This window comes from Ictalurus furcatus, chromosome 12, assembly GCF_023375685.1.
Source record: "Ictalurus furcatus strain D&B chromosome 12, Billie_1.0, whole genome shotgun sequence".
NCBI lineage: Eukaryota > Metazoa > Chordata > Actinopteri > Siluriformes > Ictaluridae > Ictalurus > Ictalurus furcatus.
The window spans coordinates 12,761,166-12,778,665 of record NC_071266.1 but is presented as its reverse complement, the minus strand read 5'-3'; the positions used below and the strand labels follow the sequence as shown (position 1 = coordinate 12,778,665).

General features: G+C 40.8%; 1 protein-coding gene across 1 annotated transcript in view; it reads left to right on the top strand.

Annotated features, from left to right (window-relative positions):
- The first annotated feature begins 2,083 nt into the window (after positions 1-2,083).
- Positions 2,084-17,500, top strand: part of septin9b (septin 9b) — a 36,233-nt gene continuing 20,816 nt past the window's right edge. The window contains exons 1-3 of the mRNA XM_053637512.1: positions 2,084-2,588; positions 6,319-6,553; positions 8,538-8,851. Of these exons, the coding sequence (XP_053493487.1) occupies positions 2,546-2,588; positions 6,319-6,553; positions 8,538-8,851 (592 nt within the window). The 5' untranslated portion in view covers positions 2,084-2,545. The remainder of the gene's footprint in view (positions 2,589-6,318; positions 6,554-8,537; positions 8,852-17,500) is intronic.

Sequence of the window (17,500 nt, the reverse complement as noted above, 5' to 3'; positions counted from 1 at the left end):
TGTTCTTTACGCATATGTGCACATGCTCATGTGTAACTCTGATCCATCTGCTTTGGTGGAAATTATTGTGTGTGTGTGTGTGTGTGTGTATGTGTGTGTGTGTGTGTGTGTGTGTGTGGAAAATGAGTGATGTCATATCCCTCAAATCCTAAACTAAAGAATACTAAAAGTGTGTGTGTGGATATTAAGGTCAGAGTTCAGCATCATCCATCATTTCATTTTGAGTAACAGCAGCGTAGGAATGCAGGGGGTTCAGGAATGCTTCAGCGATAAGCATGTGTGTGTATATGTGTGTGTGTGTGTGTGTGGAATAATGGATTACAGAATTGAATCTGTGGAAATTATTTTTCATTAGAAGGTATTCTTTGTGTATAAACGATTACGTCTTTATTATGGCGTATTTATAGCTACACTTTTATTACGATATTATTGGGCTACATTTCCAGTGCTGTGTGAGGGGGTTTTGCAAAAAGAGAAGTGAGAGCGCCTTTTTTCTATTGAGGAATTGTAGCTCAGAGACTTTAGCAAATTATCTTTAGTTCAAATGTTTATCCCAGAAACTTTAACCTTGGCAGTCTGTACAGGATTTTTTTTTTTTTAAACTTTATTTTGAGTCTTTTGTGCTTTTTTCGCAGAAAACTACTTTAATTGTGAAATTGCAATTGCATGACATAGTTTCACATGGTCTTTCATGTGATGTTTGTTGGTAAATGAGACCTTATAGCTGTACTCATGTTAGATGCACATGAATCGAAGAGGGCTTTGGCTGAATACGTGTTGATGATACGTCTCGGCCCAAAACTGCGGAAAATCTGCTGTAATTTTGAAAAATCGCACGCTCCTCCAAATATTGCGGTGTTCCCTTGATTTCGCGTTAATTTCTGCAATCGCAACATCATGGAGGACTTGGGACTGACTTGGTATTTTATCCTGGAAATTTTAGTCCTGGAATGCTACTCCAGGAAATATTAATCTAGGAAAGCCGAGGTACTGTATATAAGTCCAGAAACTTAAGTTGAAGAATTTTAGTCCAGGGACTTTAACTTAGGGATTTTTGTCTCCATTGTCTGGAAAATTATTCCAGAAAATGTAGCCAAGGAACTTACTCACATAACTCAGGTACTTAAGCCTGTAATGATCAATCCAGGAATTTTATCCCAGGAAACTTAGTCCAGCAACTTACAAACAGGAACTTTAGCTCAAGTACCCCAGCCCAGAAAATTTAATCAAGGAACTGAAAGAACTATGAATTGATACAGAAATGCAAACCTAGATGTTTAGCTCAGGATCTTTAGTCCAGAAATTTTATCCCAGGACATTTATCCTAGCAGCTGGGTTTAACCATGGTACTTAAACCCAGGAACTTTAGTTCAAGGATGCTAGCCCAGATGTTTAGCCCATACATTTTAACCCAAAATACTTAACCCCAGAATATTTAATCCAGGAACTTTTGTCCAGGAAATTTAGCCCACCATTTTTAGTCCAGGAAAATAAACCTATAAAGTTGTATCTGTATCTCATGATTTAATTTATTTTTTAAGTAATTCACTTCATCTCAGAAACTTTACTTCATAAAATTCAGTGCAGGAACACAAAATCTGCATAGGAACGTTACACCAGAATTTTTAGTTAATTAACTTTACCTTTCAAGTTAAGCATGTTGACTTGAGTTTAGGAATTTTAGTTGAGAAACTGTAGTCTGGAAACTTTAATAAAGGATTTTCAGGGCTTTCATTTCCCCAGCAAAAGTAACTCAAGAACTTTAGTCCAGAAACAGCTGGACTTTCATAGATGGAAAGAGATCAGCATCTATGACCAGATGTTGATGGAAGGGGTGGGGTGACTGTTTGGAGGGGTGTCAATACTTAGTGCAGAGAAACAGATCGACTACAAACAGTCCGACACAGACACGTGTGCTCCTCCTGTCCGGCTCAGAGCAATGAGGGCATTTATTTTGAGATTCTGGAGCTCACATGAGCCTCATTCACAACACGGCAGCACAAGCAGAGAGGAGGAGGAAGTGTGGAGAGGAAAAAAACGGCAGGACGTCCGTCTGAGCAGCACACGGCCACGCAGTAACCCAGAGAGAGAGAGAGAGAGAGAGAGAGAGAGAGAGAGAGAGTTACTACTCTCAAATTAGCTGAAGGAAAAAGAGAGAGGGGGACAGCAAGGGGGAAAAAGAAAGGGAAAGACGGAGAGAAGAAAGAAAAGTTGGTCCATAAGGAGAAAACTATTTCTTTGAGATTTACAAAGAAAAAAGAAGAAAGAAAGAAGAGGGCTGAAGGAAAAAGGGAGAAAGGAGTAAAGTTGAGAATAGTAAAAGGAACAGAAGAGAAAGAGGGAGGGAAGGAGGGAGGAGGGGAAAGAGAGTGGCTAACTGGACTGTTGAATAGAGGAAGTGTGTGAATAAAGGAAAGAGACGGAGTGACTCAGTGGACTCGGTGAAAAAGGAAGTGTGTGTGTGCGCGTGTGTGTGAGTGTGTGTTTTTGTGTGTGTGTGTGTGTGTGTGTGTGTGTGTGAACCCAGCGAGACACTCAGAGCTCCATGTGGATCAGTAATGCCGGAATGGAGAGAGACAGAATCTCAGGTAAGACACAGACAGCTGTCTTCTTGCTTTATGCTTCATTGCCCCTGTCGCTCTCTCAGCCAATCAGGTTTCTTACATTTAAATCTGAAATTTGCATACCGTAATTGTTGTCCTTATCATCAGAGCAGAATGAAGTGTGAGGAACAGAATTGGATGAAAAAGCTGTGTTTGTGTTTGGTGTTGGTTTATCTGATGCACTAGACTTTCCCATGTCCTGTAACTCTTTGGGGTTTAAAAGAAGAAAAAAAAGATGAATGTGAGGGTTTTTGCGGTCGCGGAATTCAAATTTCTGGGGTTTTTTGTTTGAGTTTGAGGAAGAATAGACACGTGACAGAAAAAATGGAATTTCTCAGAAGTATGAGGAAGAGAAACTTAAAATCTGGTCTTTTCAAGAAAGTGACAGACTACAGAGAGATACAGACAGACAGACTGAGAGACAGACAGACAGATCATCTAAATTTTGCAGTCCATTTACATCTATACAAACACTATAGGTGTTCATTTGACACTTTTTTTTGCTAGAAGTTAGACATAAATGGCTGACAGACAGACTAGTACTACATACATTATTAGGCAGCACATCTCTCCATGTTCAGCTTTGACTTCCTGTAACTTTTATTAGGGCACAAGTGTGTGTGTTGATCGCAAATAATTAAAAGACCTCACCTGCACAGGAACACACACCTTTCAGGATGTTCGGTGCCTAAGAATGTTTTGTCTTCTGTGTCTCTTTTGTGTTTTATTATGGAGGTTGTGATTTTGTGCATGTGTGTGTATGTGTGTGTGTGAGAGGGGGGGGGGGTATCTATTCTCGTTTGACAAGTGCTGTGTGTGTCAGTTTTGTTGTTGATGAGTAACTTCCTCATAAACTATAATAGAGGATTATGTGTGTGTTTGTGTTTGTGTGTGTGTGTGTGTGTGTGTGTGTGTGTGTGTGTGTGTATGAGGTGTGAGCATATTTTACTGGAATGTGTGTATTTTTGAGACAGATTTCTTTCTTGAGATCTCGAGCAAAACAGCAACTTTCAGCCTTTGTTAATTAATTAATGAGGATACATCTCTATCTAATTATCTAATGATTTAACGATTTAATTCTCTTCAAAGGGAAGTTTTGTTGATTCTCCACATCATGTGTATAAAACATAATTACAAAGAAAAAAATGCACATTATTGCACTTTCTACAAGAGAAATGACATCATGATGTACATGTAGTACTGGTAATAAATAATTTAAAAATGATATTAAAATAAATATTTTAATAATGAATATGCGATAACTGAAGCTGAGATCGAGATGTGACTCACTGCCTCTGACTTCACTGCCTGTTCTTTCTTCTCAAAGCCTCGTGACTCTTTGTTAGAGAACAATAACACTTCTAGGTTAACTAGGTTATTATTATTATAAACTGTGAGAAATTTATTTCCCTCTTTGCCTGCGTCACGCTCATTTTGTGTCAGAAGATTTATTTAAATGAAACAACTTGATTTATTTAAATGAAACGTAATACCAATGGTATTCAACACATTCTGTGCTTTCACGTCTTCTGGTATGACTGAGTTTCTTTTTTCACCTGTAATGAACCCTGACATGTGAATTCAAAAACACAACTGATTTAGCTGCCTTGTCCTCCAGGGGGGTGGAGCCTCATGTTGCACAAGATCCTAAAATGGAAGAAAGTGCTAATATTAGCAGTGTGCCAGTGTGATATTTTATATAAAACCCAACTGATTAATTAATCCATTATATCGTGGCGCTGGTAAGCAGTTGAAATTAAATTCTGTAACTGAATCTTAATTTGGTGTGTTTGGAAATTTACAAGCATAAACTCCAGATTTATAAAACTGTGTGGAGATATAGTGATGCTAAATTAATTTAGGAAATTAAAATAAATACTGATGTACAGACATGTGGACAAACAGACATACAGACAGATATGTGGACAGACAGACAGACAGATGGATATGTGGACAGACAGACAGATATGTGGACAGACAGACAGATGGATATGTGGACAGACAGACAGATGGATATGTGGACAGACAGACAGGCAGACAGATATGTGGACAGACAGACAGATATGTGGACAGACAGACAGATAGATATGTGGACAGACAGACAGAGGGATATGTAGACAGCCCCCGGCCCGCACCTCACGCACCGCCCAGAGCCCCAGCGCGGAACTCCGACCCGAGGGGAAGGGGGATGTGCGCCAGAGCGCGGAGCGAGGAGACAGATCATTTGACAGACAAATGGATATGTGGACAGACAGACAGACAGATATGTGGACAGAGAGACAGATGGATATGTAGACAGACAGATATGTGGACAGACAGACAGATATGTGGACAGAGAGACAGACAAATGGATATGTGGACAGACAAACAAATATGTGAACAGAGAGACAGATGGATATGTGGACAGAGAGACAGCGGGATATGTAGACAGACAGATATGTGGACCGACAGACAGATATGTCGACAGAGAGACAGCGGGATATGTAGACAGACAGATATGTGGACAGAGAGAGAAATGGATATGTGGACAGACAGACAGAGGGATATGTAGACAGACAGATATGTGGACAGACAGACAGATATGTGGACAGACAGACAGATAGACAGACAGATATGTAGACAAACAGACAGACAAACAAGTAGGAAGATATTTGGACATATAGATAGACAGAGAGACAGATATATAGACAGACAGATAGATAGAGGGTGTATACTTACTCAGCTGTTTCTGTACTATAGAAAGTGCGTGTGAGCAGCTGCAGTGGGAGCGGTTGCCTTTCAGGCAGTACTCAAATCTTAACATATCAGCTGTTAGACACACACACACACACACACACACACACACACACTGTTGTAAAGTCCTGTATGTCTGGTGTTTAGAAATGGCTGGTGTAACTGTGCATTCTGCAGCCCAAGTAGAGTGTAGAAGATTATACTGCAGTGTGTGCATGTGTGTGTGTGTGTGTGTGTGTGTGTGTGTGTGTGTTGGTTGGTTGGTTGGTTGGTTGGTTGGTTGATTGCCCTGGACTTTGCCAGATCGAGAAGTTTCCAAACTTCCATCCAGGAAGTCATGGGCAGAGCTGCTTTCCGTTTCTGCTTCGCTATTGGTGTTTACTTCTATCACCATGCCAACAACCTTGGGCCACCGTATTCTGGAGCGTGAGTGCCCTTAAGGCTCCACCCCTTGTTTTTCTTTGCCCTTTTTTTGCAGTGTGAACATCCTGTGATGTTGACCGCCTGGACAATAGTTCCATTATTATTACATGTCACACACACACACACACACACACACACGCACACACACGCGCACACACACACACACACACACACAAACACTGCAGATTTGTAGTAGTGGTTACTTGATGTTGGACTCTTCATATGCTTTTTTTCTTAGTGTTTGAGGTTACTCTGTGTGTGTGTGTGTGTGTGTGTGTGTGTTGCAGTCGTTGCTTTCGCTCAGAAACAACACAGAAACAACATTAAATCCCACAGAATTAACAATGTAAACATAGACAGACATAAACACATTTAAAAGACAAACACACAAAAACACATGAGATAAACAAATGTTAAAATGCTTTTACTAACACAAACAGGCAAGACAAACACACACACCGCACACACACACGCAAACTCAGCTGGTTATCATCACTGAATTGATGAAACAGACTGAGGGGATTAAAATCATTTGCAATTCTTGTTCTGTTCTTTACAGCACTGAAGAGATCATTCGAGGTCGAGAACGTGGATTCATCTTCGCAGTCCTCCTCTCCTCACATGCGTCGTTCTCCATCCATTCAACGCAGCTCCATCTCTCCGTCCATCAGCCGCCATCATGAGCTCGGTGCCAACGGTGCCATCAAACCCAAACCACAGAATCCCGAAGCGCCATCACGCCGCGCCGAGCTCAGCATCGGCATCAACGCCAAAGCCGTCGACAGCTCGCCCAGGTATAACGATAACTAACTGTATCCTTGCTTGTTACTCTTGCTATGTAGATAAAACCTATGAGAAATGGAGGCAGTGAATTAAGAAGCAACCACAGGAAATAGGAAATCAGTTTTAGGGATCAGTAAAAGTTTAAAACTGATAGTGAGACCTTTTGAGTTGAGTGTGAAACTCGTTCTACCAGAAATAAACACCAAATATATAAGCTGTAAGTGAAGGGCTGTCAGGGTATTGATGGTCCAGTGTAGTAACATTCTAAGCCTGTAAATCAGGTCGGTCTGGTCAAGGTGAAATTTCAGATCAGGGGTGTCCAATCTTATCTGGAAACGGTCAGTGTGGGTGCAGGTTTTCATTCCAACCAAGCAGAAGCCACAACTGAGTCTATCGAAGGCCAAGATCAACTTATTAAACAGGTGGAATTAGGTGTGGCTCCTGCTTAATTGAATGAAAACCTGCACCCACACTATCCCCTTGTGGATAAGATTGAACACCTCTGTATTTATCCAGTAAGAGAGTTTGATGTCCTCTGGATACCAGAGAGGTCTATGGAAGCCAAAGAGAAGTAAAGTTGTGTATCATCTACATAGAAGGCACGAGGTCTGATTGTCCAGACTCCAGAGATGTACTATTCAGGGAAACCAAGAGTGGACCAATTATTGACCTCTGTATGGCTCCCAGCCATTGTCATGATTTGAACTTTGAATTTGATCTCCTGATAATAGGACAAATGCTTTCTCTTGCGTCATTACAGAGCCAAGACCAGCTAGTCTGAAAATAACTAGAGCTTCTATGAGGGTCTGAACAGAAAACATAGTCAGGATAGACTATATTCATCTGATGTTGTGTAGCTGAAATCTGCAGGATCTAGTGGTTGAATCGCACAAAAATTCTAAGTTGTGAGGGAATATAAAAATATAAAGTATATTTTTAAATATAAAAATATACATATCCAATGTAGGAACATCCTCAGCTTGTAGGAAGATCAGGCCTTTCTGATCGAAATTATTGTTTGAGATTTTGACGTCTTCTGGAGACCAGAGGGGTGTATGAAGTGCTTCAATCTCATAGAAGATCACAGAGTCCAGAGATTTACTATTTAGGGAACACAAGAGTGGTCCAAGTATTGACCCCTGAGGTACTCCATTGTGAGCCTTTGAAGTGAAGAATCTGAACTTTTCCATGCTGCGCGTCAGGACTGGTTGTGTAGCTATGATGTAAACCAGGCTTAGGTCCCTTATTCCTTAGTCAGCAATAGTGTTAATGAATATCTGATGATTCACCAGATCGAAGACTGCTGACAAGTCAAGAATGTTGTGAACTGGTGATAGTGTTCTCAGGCTTTTTGTATAGGGTCATCATATGCAAGGAGGACAGTTTCAGTAGTGTATGGCCTTGTATCCAAATACATCATTTGGTTGGAGATATAAAGATCACTGCTTGAGAACAGCATGTCCCGAGTTTCAGAACAGGGCTGTGTAGATGGTCACATTAATCTGGCCAAGGGTGGGCTTCTGAGCAGAACTGGTTAAGAAGATGGAAGGAACCATATAGTGATGCATTACTGATTCATTAACATATTTGGCTGATGCCTTATAATTGAGACAGGATCCTACAGTGCAGTTTAGGGTTAAGGGTCTTGCTCACGTACCCAACAATGGCAGCTTGGTTGTGCTGGGATTTGAACTCAGCTTTCCGATCAGTAGCCCTGAACCACTGAGCCACCACTTTCCAATCGTAGTAGAACTGGTGAAGTTTTGATGTTAAAAATCCTTTGCCAATGATTGAACTGAATTCATTCAAAGCACACATCTGAGCAGTTATGGGTTAAGGGTCTTCCTCAAAGCCCAAAAAGTGTGGGCAGTCGTAGGTTGGAAATTATATCAAGTCACTAGCGCAGATCCTTGCTGCAGACCTATCACTTACCTTCACATAGCCATACAAGGTTTTAATTACACCTTCTCTTTTAACCATAATTGCCATTCTCAGTGCTGGCATCTCCCGCTTCAGCTTGAGGAAGACCGACATGTTGGGCCACAACAAGATGCCAGAGGCGCAAAAGCATTCTGGCATGTTCGGCAAGACCCTTGAGACCACCTCTCCAATTGTCAGGACGCCATCCAATGCCAGCGCGAGACAACTCCCCGAGACTACTTTCAGGAGGAACGAACCACCAGAGATCAGTGTCAGCAAGCCACCTGAGGTCAAAGGTCAAGAGACTCATCAACATTCATCTGCGATAACAATGAGGTCCTCGTCGCCCAATAATGCTGGACGGAAATCACCCATCAACGATGGACACAGTAAGTGCACACCTCTTCTTAGCTTGCTGTAGCTTAATTAGTTTAATTATCTGTCGTAATTACAATACAAAGAGTGTAGAAAACATTTTGTCATGCTTAGCAGTGAGGCTAACACAAACAATGCGCCAACACTAAAACAATGCGCCAACACTCTTGTTTAGTAAGTCTCACTGAAGAAGGTGTGCTAAAAAAGAAAAGAAGGAAATGCTCTTTCTTAAGTGGTTCTAGCCAGCTAGCTAAGATTGTCAGTGAGCAAATTATAACTTTGCTAGCATTAATTATCAGATAATGTAGTTAACTTTACATTTTATGCTAATTTTATGTATCTAACTTTACACAATACACACATCCTGTTAAAACCTTAACATTTCTCTTACCTGAACTGTGGCATTTAGAACATAGCCAGTATGAATACCACATGTCGCTGCAGCGATGATACGTTCCCCTGTAGTTAAGTCGAGCTGTTATGTCTGCTATGTTTTAGCCGTATGTTTATGGTGTAATTATTTTCTGTTCTGTTTATTTGATATTTATTTGAAGAGATGTGTGTGCGAGGTATTTATAGTTAGCTGTGTATGTCATTTCAACTATTGCTTCTTGTTTAGTGTATTAAAGGTGTAACTATAGAAATACCTTCCACTTAAATGGACATTAAAAAAACCGAGGTCATATAGTCAGGTGCGTAAACCTACAATCATGCTATAAAGTGTGTTTCTGTTGTGGTTTTAGCACTGGAATAATGTCTTTTAGCACACACATAAATCCAATGCTAAGAGAGTTAAAAGTTAGAAATTTGAGTACTCAAAGTAGTGTTCGCTTAAACTGGATTGAAAACCAACAGGACACCGACAATTTCTTCTGTATTCTTTTAAAACCTTGTTTTTTTTAAAAATTGGTGGAAACCATGGAAACACTGTGTAATTACAGTGTAATTTTATTTAAACAAAATGTTTTTTATTTTAATTTTATTAATTTACCAACACATCTGAGGTAAATGTCGATGTTCTGGATGGTTCTGTCTCATTTCCACTCTCACTGTGTCTTTACACTGTCTATAAAAGACTTAACAGCTACATGCTAGCTAGCTAAATAAAAATGTTGGCCATACAGTGTTTTTTTTTTAGTAATTTTATGAACACATCTGAGGTAGATGTTGATGTTCCAGATGGTTCTGTCTCATTTCCACTCTCACTGTGTCTTTATATTGGCTATAAAAGACTTGAGCGCGGCATGCTAGCTAAAGAGAGAATCATTTTAGTCAGACTGTGTCTTTTTTATTCATGTATTAACACATCTGAGGTAAATGTTGATGTTCTGGATGGTTCTGCGTTGTTTCCACTGCCACTGTGTCTTTACACTGTCTGTAAATAACTTAACAGCTGCGTGCTAATTAGCTCAATTGCATGTTTATCTTTTTTGTGCATTTTGAAAAAAATTTACCAACACATCTAAACGTTGATGTTGTGTTTCCACACTCACTATGTATTTACGCATTAAAGACGTAAGAGCTACATGATAGCTTTTATTGCCAAATATCTGTAGAAATAACCACCATGCACATATGGCTAATAGGGCCACTACCCTCAGAGGAAACAGCAGAATGTTTGTGTGTGTGTGTGTGTGGTTTGTATCTGTCAGCACTCTGTGTGATTATCAGGTCATGGGGTCTTTCACAGTGCTCATTCTCACCCCACTTTAGAAAAAATAGGAGACTTCAAGGCATGTGGGAAAGACAGAGTGTGTTCTCGTTTGGAATTGATTTAACACACACACATACACACACACACACACACACACACACACACACACACACACACACACACACGCACGGAGAGAGAGAGAGAGAGAGAGAGAGAGAGAGAGAGAGAGAGAGAGAGAGAGAAACAAACAAACTACAGAACTGTTAAGAAGAACATTTGACTCACTAGAAGTACTGTACATGAACAATGACACATAAAGAAAGTTTGTGTGAGCAGATGGAAGCTCTTGAGGTGTTTGTGGACCCCAAAACACACACACACACACACACACGAGTCTGCAAAATTATTCAAAATGTCAGAGAGGAATAATGGAGGGAAAGCAGAGAGCAACCTAGAATGACATAATGCTTCAGTGTGTGTGTGTGTGTGTGTGTGTGTGTGTGTGTGTGTGTTAGAAATAGAGAGTGTGTATGTGGATTGTCCTCATCTACATAATTCTCTCATTATTAAAGGAAAGAGATTAAATCAATGTCAATTCAATTCCATTTAATTCTGTCTAATTTAATTCAGTAGTCCTGTGTTAAAAGGAGAAAAAAGAAAGGTAACCAAAACATTAAAAACGGAAATAAAAAATGATAATATGATAATAATAACCATGATCCTGATATTAAAATAGTAAAACTAATCATTATAAATCATACTTAACATTTTTAAATCAATAAATGTTATCTTTTGTTGATGTTTTGGTCAATATGGCAAAAGCCATGGAAGTTAGCATTTGATGCTAAGTGTAATTACAGTGCAATTTTACTCAGACAAAAGCTGTGTCTGAAACCGCTCCCTATCTTCAATATAGTGCACTATATAGGGTGTCGGCCATTTTGTAGTGGTGTCCAAATTCTGAGTGAACAGCTTCATTCCCTACATTTGTTCACTCATTTATACCCACAGTGCACTCTGATTTCGAGTGTACATCCGATGTACTCTCGCCAACGCACTATTTCCCCATACTCCAACGCGAGACGGCGATAGAACGCAAAATTAAAATAAACATGGAAGACAGGAACATCGGAGGTGGCAACTTTTAGAAATGTAAGTGTAACATTTTATTAATTAAAACATCTGTATGGAGATATTTCGAAGCAAAATGATACAGATTATTGATTGATTGGCACAGTATTTATTTTCAGCCACTTACTAGTTTGCAATGTAAGTTTTAAATGACCAACTGTATAAATCAAATGATAATTTGGTGGAATGTTCACATGTATTAGTTAACACATGTATGTACAGTATTCACATACATATTAGAAAATAACGTATTGATGACTTTAATTAATTTAGGCACAGATTGGGGGAAAATATATTTAGTTGCATTTGTTTCTTACAGGAGTCGGAAGGATCTAGTCGTCAGCTATTTAGTTAACAGCTGGATGTATGTTTTCTAACAGATAGGTGGCATCTTCGAGCTAACAAAGCACGCATTAACCCCTTTTGCCCTGACACTTGCGTTCATTCCGCCGGCGGAATGGAAAACGACTTATCGGACATTTTCAATTAGTATAAACAAAAGAATTATTTTATCGCCGCACTTCTGGTACACAATTAGTCAGGACACTGGTGGCTTTCTGTATGTGCAGTTTCATGGCTGTGTGCTTAACTCCTGGTGAGCAGGGGAACAGGAAAGGGCCGGAGTTTGAGCCCCCTGCTGGGCAAACAATTCAGACCTCTCCACGAAAACATTGAGACAGAGATAAATCGGAGAGCATGACTAAAGCTTTTTTTGATAGTAAAACACCGTATACAACTGCCACAATAAAATTATAACATTTAAACCCAAGATCGGACTTGTATAAACGTTTACTACCTTACATTACCTACATAGACGAAAATCAAGTTCACTCATGGTTTTATAAATCATGCGTATTTCCATCGGCATAAAGTCCATCCGCTTTATTGAAGAAAACTAATGCAAAGTTCCATATTTAGTCACAAATGTCCTCTTCAAAATGCATTAAGTGTGTTGGTATCCCACCCCTCTGGAATTTAGTAATTAGCCATAAACTGAACTGAGACACATTCTAAAAAAGCTAATCTGCTTTGGCTATGCTGAACAACCCGCCTCCTAAATTTTAATCGGGCAGTCTAACTTGATTGACACCCACATGGACCAATTGTAGATACTTCTAGCTTTCAAACAAGCCCAAACTCGACATGATTGACTACTCAGAGGCTGGGAAAATCAAACGTGTAATCAGCACAAACAAACCTTTTACACGTGCGTCTTGAGTTGTGTGTCAGCGGGTACAGGCCAATCAGCAAAGCGCTACAGGGCCGTGCAGAGAAACTATCAGGAAATGGCAGCTCCGCTCTAGTGGTCTTCCTGCAAAACTTTATACAGCAGGTTTTTGCATGTTTGGCAGTTTTTTCTGATCGCTAGTTTTCTCCTGGTGTTCGCTCAGCGTGCGATTTATCGGCGTCTTATAGCAGCGGCGTACTCCCGAAAAACCTGAATGCATCACAGCTTCTGGAGCAGTTATTTCCGAGTGACTCTTTTTGGGAGGAAGACTGTGTGGATTGAGTTGAGGGGCTCTGTCTACCCCGAGAGAAGTCAGAGGAGAGGGGTCACTCGTGTGTCTATCATTTCAGCCATTCGGAGAGCGAGTGCTCCTTCACCTGGGGCTCTGGCACTATTTTTAATAAACATTATATTTTATAAGTATGTTTCAGACTTTTGTGTGTGTGTGAAATTACACATTGTGTAACAGAGTTCATGCTACTGCCATTTGTTTTCATTTTGTGCCATTTGGAGAGGTTTGGTGCCATTTGGAGAGGTTATTTTGTGCCTTTTAAAAAATGTTTGCTATTTCTAGAAGTCTGCAATATTTAAAGGCTTTGTGCCATTTTTATAAGCTTTGTGCCATTTAGAGACGTTTGGTGCCATTTGGAGACGTTTGGTGCTATTTGGAGAGGTTTTGTGCCATTTTGGAGAGCTTTTTACCTGTGTTTGGATAACCTTACACACAATTTTAGTGGTTAGAGATAACTTCCTCATATTTTGGGTGTTCATGGACAAGTACTTGAGGCATCTTTGAGACCAGGAATGGGGTTGATATCAACATTTGCTGTGAAGATATAACATTTGTAGATATAACATTTATTACCGTAGTTTTCACACTATTGAGCGCACCTGAATATAAGCCGCACCCACTAACTTTAAAAAGAAAAAAATTTTTGTACATATATATATATATATAGGCCGCACTTGTCTATAAGCCGCAGGTGTCCATGTTGTAACATGAGATATTTACACAGAAAGATTTTTTCAACTTTTAATTAAATACATACCGTAAATGCTTTTTTCTGAACAGTGCCTGTAGCACGGCTGGTTAGAAAAATAAAAAATACAGTTGCCTACCAGGAAAAGTCATTGATCGCTATCTTCATCTTCCTCCTGCGTACTAAAACCACTAAAGTCGTCTTCTTCAGTGTCGGAATTGAACAGCCTCAGAATTACCGGTACTTCGTCACACACTTCCTCAGTTGCTCTTTCGTTGTCGCTCTCAATGTCACGTCTCGAGGCAAATTCGCCCTTGAGCTTGTGCTGTCCTCTTCATCACGCAGCAGTCCAGCCTTTCGAAACCCGTTGGTGATAGTAGATTTTTTGACACTGCTCCACGCTGTTAGGATCCACTGGCAGACTTGAGCAAAAGTTGCTCTTTGCATGCTATTTCCTTCTTCGACAGCCAGATCGATTGCCTTTAACTTGAAAGCTGCATCATATGCATTTCTTCGTGTGTTTTCCATGATGAGGGTGTGTGCATGAAACGCAAAATGACAAATTTTTTCGGTAATTTCATTGGTACGTGTGAAAAAAGTAGCGGCTTATAGTCCGGAAATTACGGTAAATATAATAAATAAGCATAATAGTAAATAAACATGACAAGCAGTTGTTTTTGTTCTCTTTATCAAAAACAACCTGACAAATGAGCAGTGAGAAAATGAACTTTACTGTTTTACGATGGAATCCATAATGTCTGCGACAGAGTGCACGCTGGCGCATTGTATTTACGTTCTTCCCCATATAGTGGACTCAAATGTCATTCGCTATAGGGACTAGTGAATGAGTGAACAATTACAGATGCAGCTAACGTCTTTTTTTAATAGTTTACCAACAAATCTGAGGTAAATATTAATGTTCCGGATGGTTTAGTGTCATTTCCACTCTTGCTGTATCTTTACACTGTCTGTAAAAGACTTAACAGCTAAATGCTAGCAAGCGAAATCATAATTTAGCCGCAGTGTTTTTTATTTTATTTTATTAATTAACCAACACATCTGAGGTAAACCTGTTCCGGATAGTTCTGTGTTGTTTCCCCTCTCAATGTATCTTTACACTATCTGTAAAAAGTTAGCAAAATCGTAATTTTAGCCGCACTGACTTTTTTAATAAATTAATCAACACATCTGAGGTAATTGTTGATGTTCCAGATGGTTCTGTCTCGTTTCCACACTTACTGTGTCTTTACACTATCTTACAATATTTAACTAAATATAAATACTAAAATTTAGCTAAATGGTAGATAGTGAAATAATAATTTTAGACCAAAATTGTCTGTTTTATTAATTTACCAACAAATCTGAGGTAATTGTTAATGTTCGGACGGTTCTGTCTTGATTCCACTCTCATTGTATCTTTACACTGTCTGTAAAAGACTTAACGGCTTCATCCTAATTAGTGAAATCATAATTTTAGCCACACAGTGTCTTTTTTTTAATTAATTAACTAATACATTTGAGGTAAATGCTGATCTTCCAGATGTTTCTATGAATTCTATGAATTTTGGATGACTGCCAGAGGCGGTGCTTTTCAGCACCTGGATCGAGTGTTAATATGAACAAAGTCACCTGTGACCTGGGTGACGTGTGCCTTTTGCCCTGGTACTAAAAGCACGTTCATCCCGGAAACGACCTCTTGGTAATCTTCTTGCGAATCTTCCGAGTGACTGCCAAGCTCTGGTGGTCATCGTAAATTCATAGAACCGCGGTTACATATGTAACCATCATTCTATTTCATTTCTACTGACCACCAGAGGCAGTACTTTCAACACCTGGATGAGTAATACCAACAAGGTCACGAGGAAGTTCTACGTGTCCCTTAACAACGGCTGTGAAGCCGGGGGAAAAATGGCTGTAGCCACTGGGTTGTGCGAGATCACATTCACCCTTTAATATCTTGCAAATGTGCAGGTTGATGCCCATGACACAGCTGCACAAATATCTGAAAGAGGGACTCCTCGAAGGGCTGCCCATGAAGTAGACACACTCCTGGTTGAGTGACCGAACCTGAGGAGGGATCCGGAGACCCCTGCCCTTACAGGCATAAATAATAGCATCTACAATCCATTTTGACAGAAGCTGTTTGGACAAAGCCTGACCTCACCTATGCCCCATATGGCAGACAAACAGTGAATCTGAGTGTCGGAATTCAGCAGTCGTTTGGATATAACACTTTAGTGCTCGCACTGGGCAAAACAGGCTCGCACTCGACCCCTGCTCATCCTCCTGAGTTGGGGGCTCAAAAGCTGACAGACTGAGGGGCTGGTAAGACGAAGAAAAGGTCTTTGGGAGAAATGATGGGTTTGGCCATAAAGTTACCCCTGTGTTCCCAGAACTCCAGTGTAGGCACTCTCTGCTTACTGATAAGGCATGCAACTCACTGACTCGTCTAGCCAATGCTATGGCTAAGAGGAAAGCTGTTTTCATAGACAGCCACCTCAATTCTGATCTCTCTAGAGGTTCAAATGGGGGCTGACACAGTGCCACTAATACGAGAGGCAAGTCCCAAGAGGATACTGGGTTTCGTTGAGGAGGTCTCAGTCATTGAGCACCTTTAAGAAAGCGGATCACAAGGGTGTGGGACCGAATCATCATTCCATCTACTCTATTATGCATGGCTGAGATGGCAGCTATGTATACCTTTATGGTCGAGGCTGCAAGGCCTCCATCAGGACTGGAGAAAGTTGAGGATTACCGGTATGGAACAGCGTGTTGGTTCCTGATTTTGTGCTTGGCACCAGTCAGAAAAGAGCTTCCATCTGTTAGTGTACAATGCATTGGTGGAAGATGCACTGGAGTTGTGGATGGTCTGTACAACTGCTGGATCACACAGCCTTAGTAATGGCTCTGGCCCTTCAGAGGCCAGACCCAAAGTTGCAGCTGGGATGGGTTTGGGTGCCAGATTCGACCCTCCAGCTGTGAGAAGAGATCCCCCCTCACTGGGAGGCACCTAGGCTCACTGTACAGTAATCTATGTAGTATTGGGAACCACACCCTCCCTGGCCATTTGGGGGCTACTAGTAGCACCTTGTGATTGCCACCAAGGATCCTGTCTAGGGAGGGCAGTATCAACTATAGTGGAGGGAAAGCATACAGCAGTCGATTTGGCCACGCATGGGCCAGTGCATCTTGGCTCAAGGGGCTTGTTGGTTCCCCCAGTGAAAACCAAAGTGGGCAGTGTTGTTGGCAGTGAGGCGAAAAGGTCCACCTCTGCCCTGCTATATCTGTGCCAGATCGCTTGCACTACTTTGGGGTGCAGCTTCCATTCGCCAGGGTGAGGGCTGTGCCAGGATAGGAAATCTGCAGCTGTGTTTTGAGTGCCAAGTATGTGCATTGCCCTCAGGCTCAATAGGTGAGGATAGGCCCACAATAACAGCTGTTGGGCCAGCCTCAAGGATTGTTTCGACCTGGTGCTCCCCTGGTGGTTTATATGGTAAACCACAGATGTGTTGTCTGTTCTTATAAGGACATGCCTTCCTACCAGAACTGGAAGGAAATGTTTGATGGCGAGCCGCACTGATTGTAGCTCCAACACATTTATGTGTTGTTCCCACTACAAAGAACTCCAGTGGCCTCTGTCTGCCCTGCATTGCCATACAGCTTCCCAGCC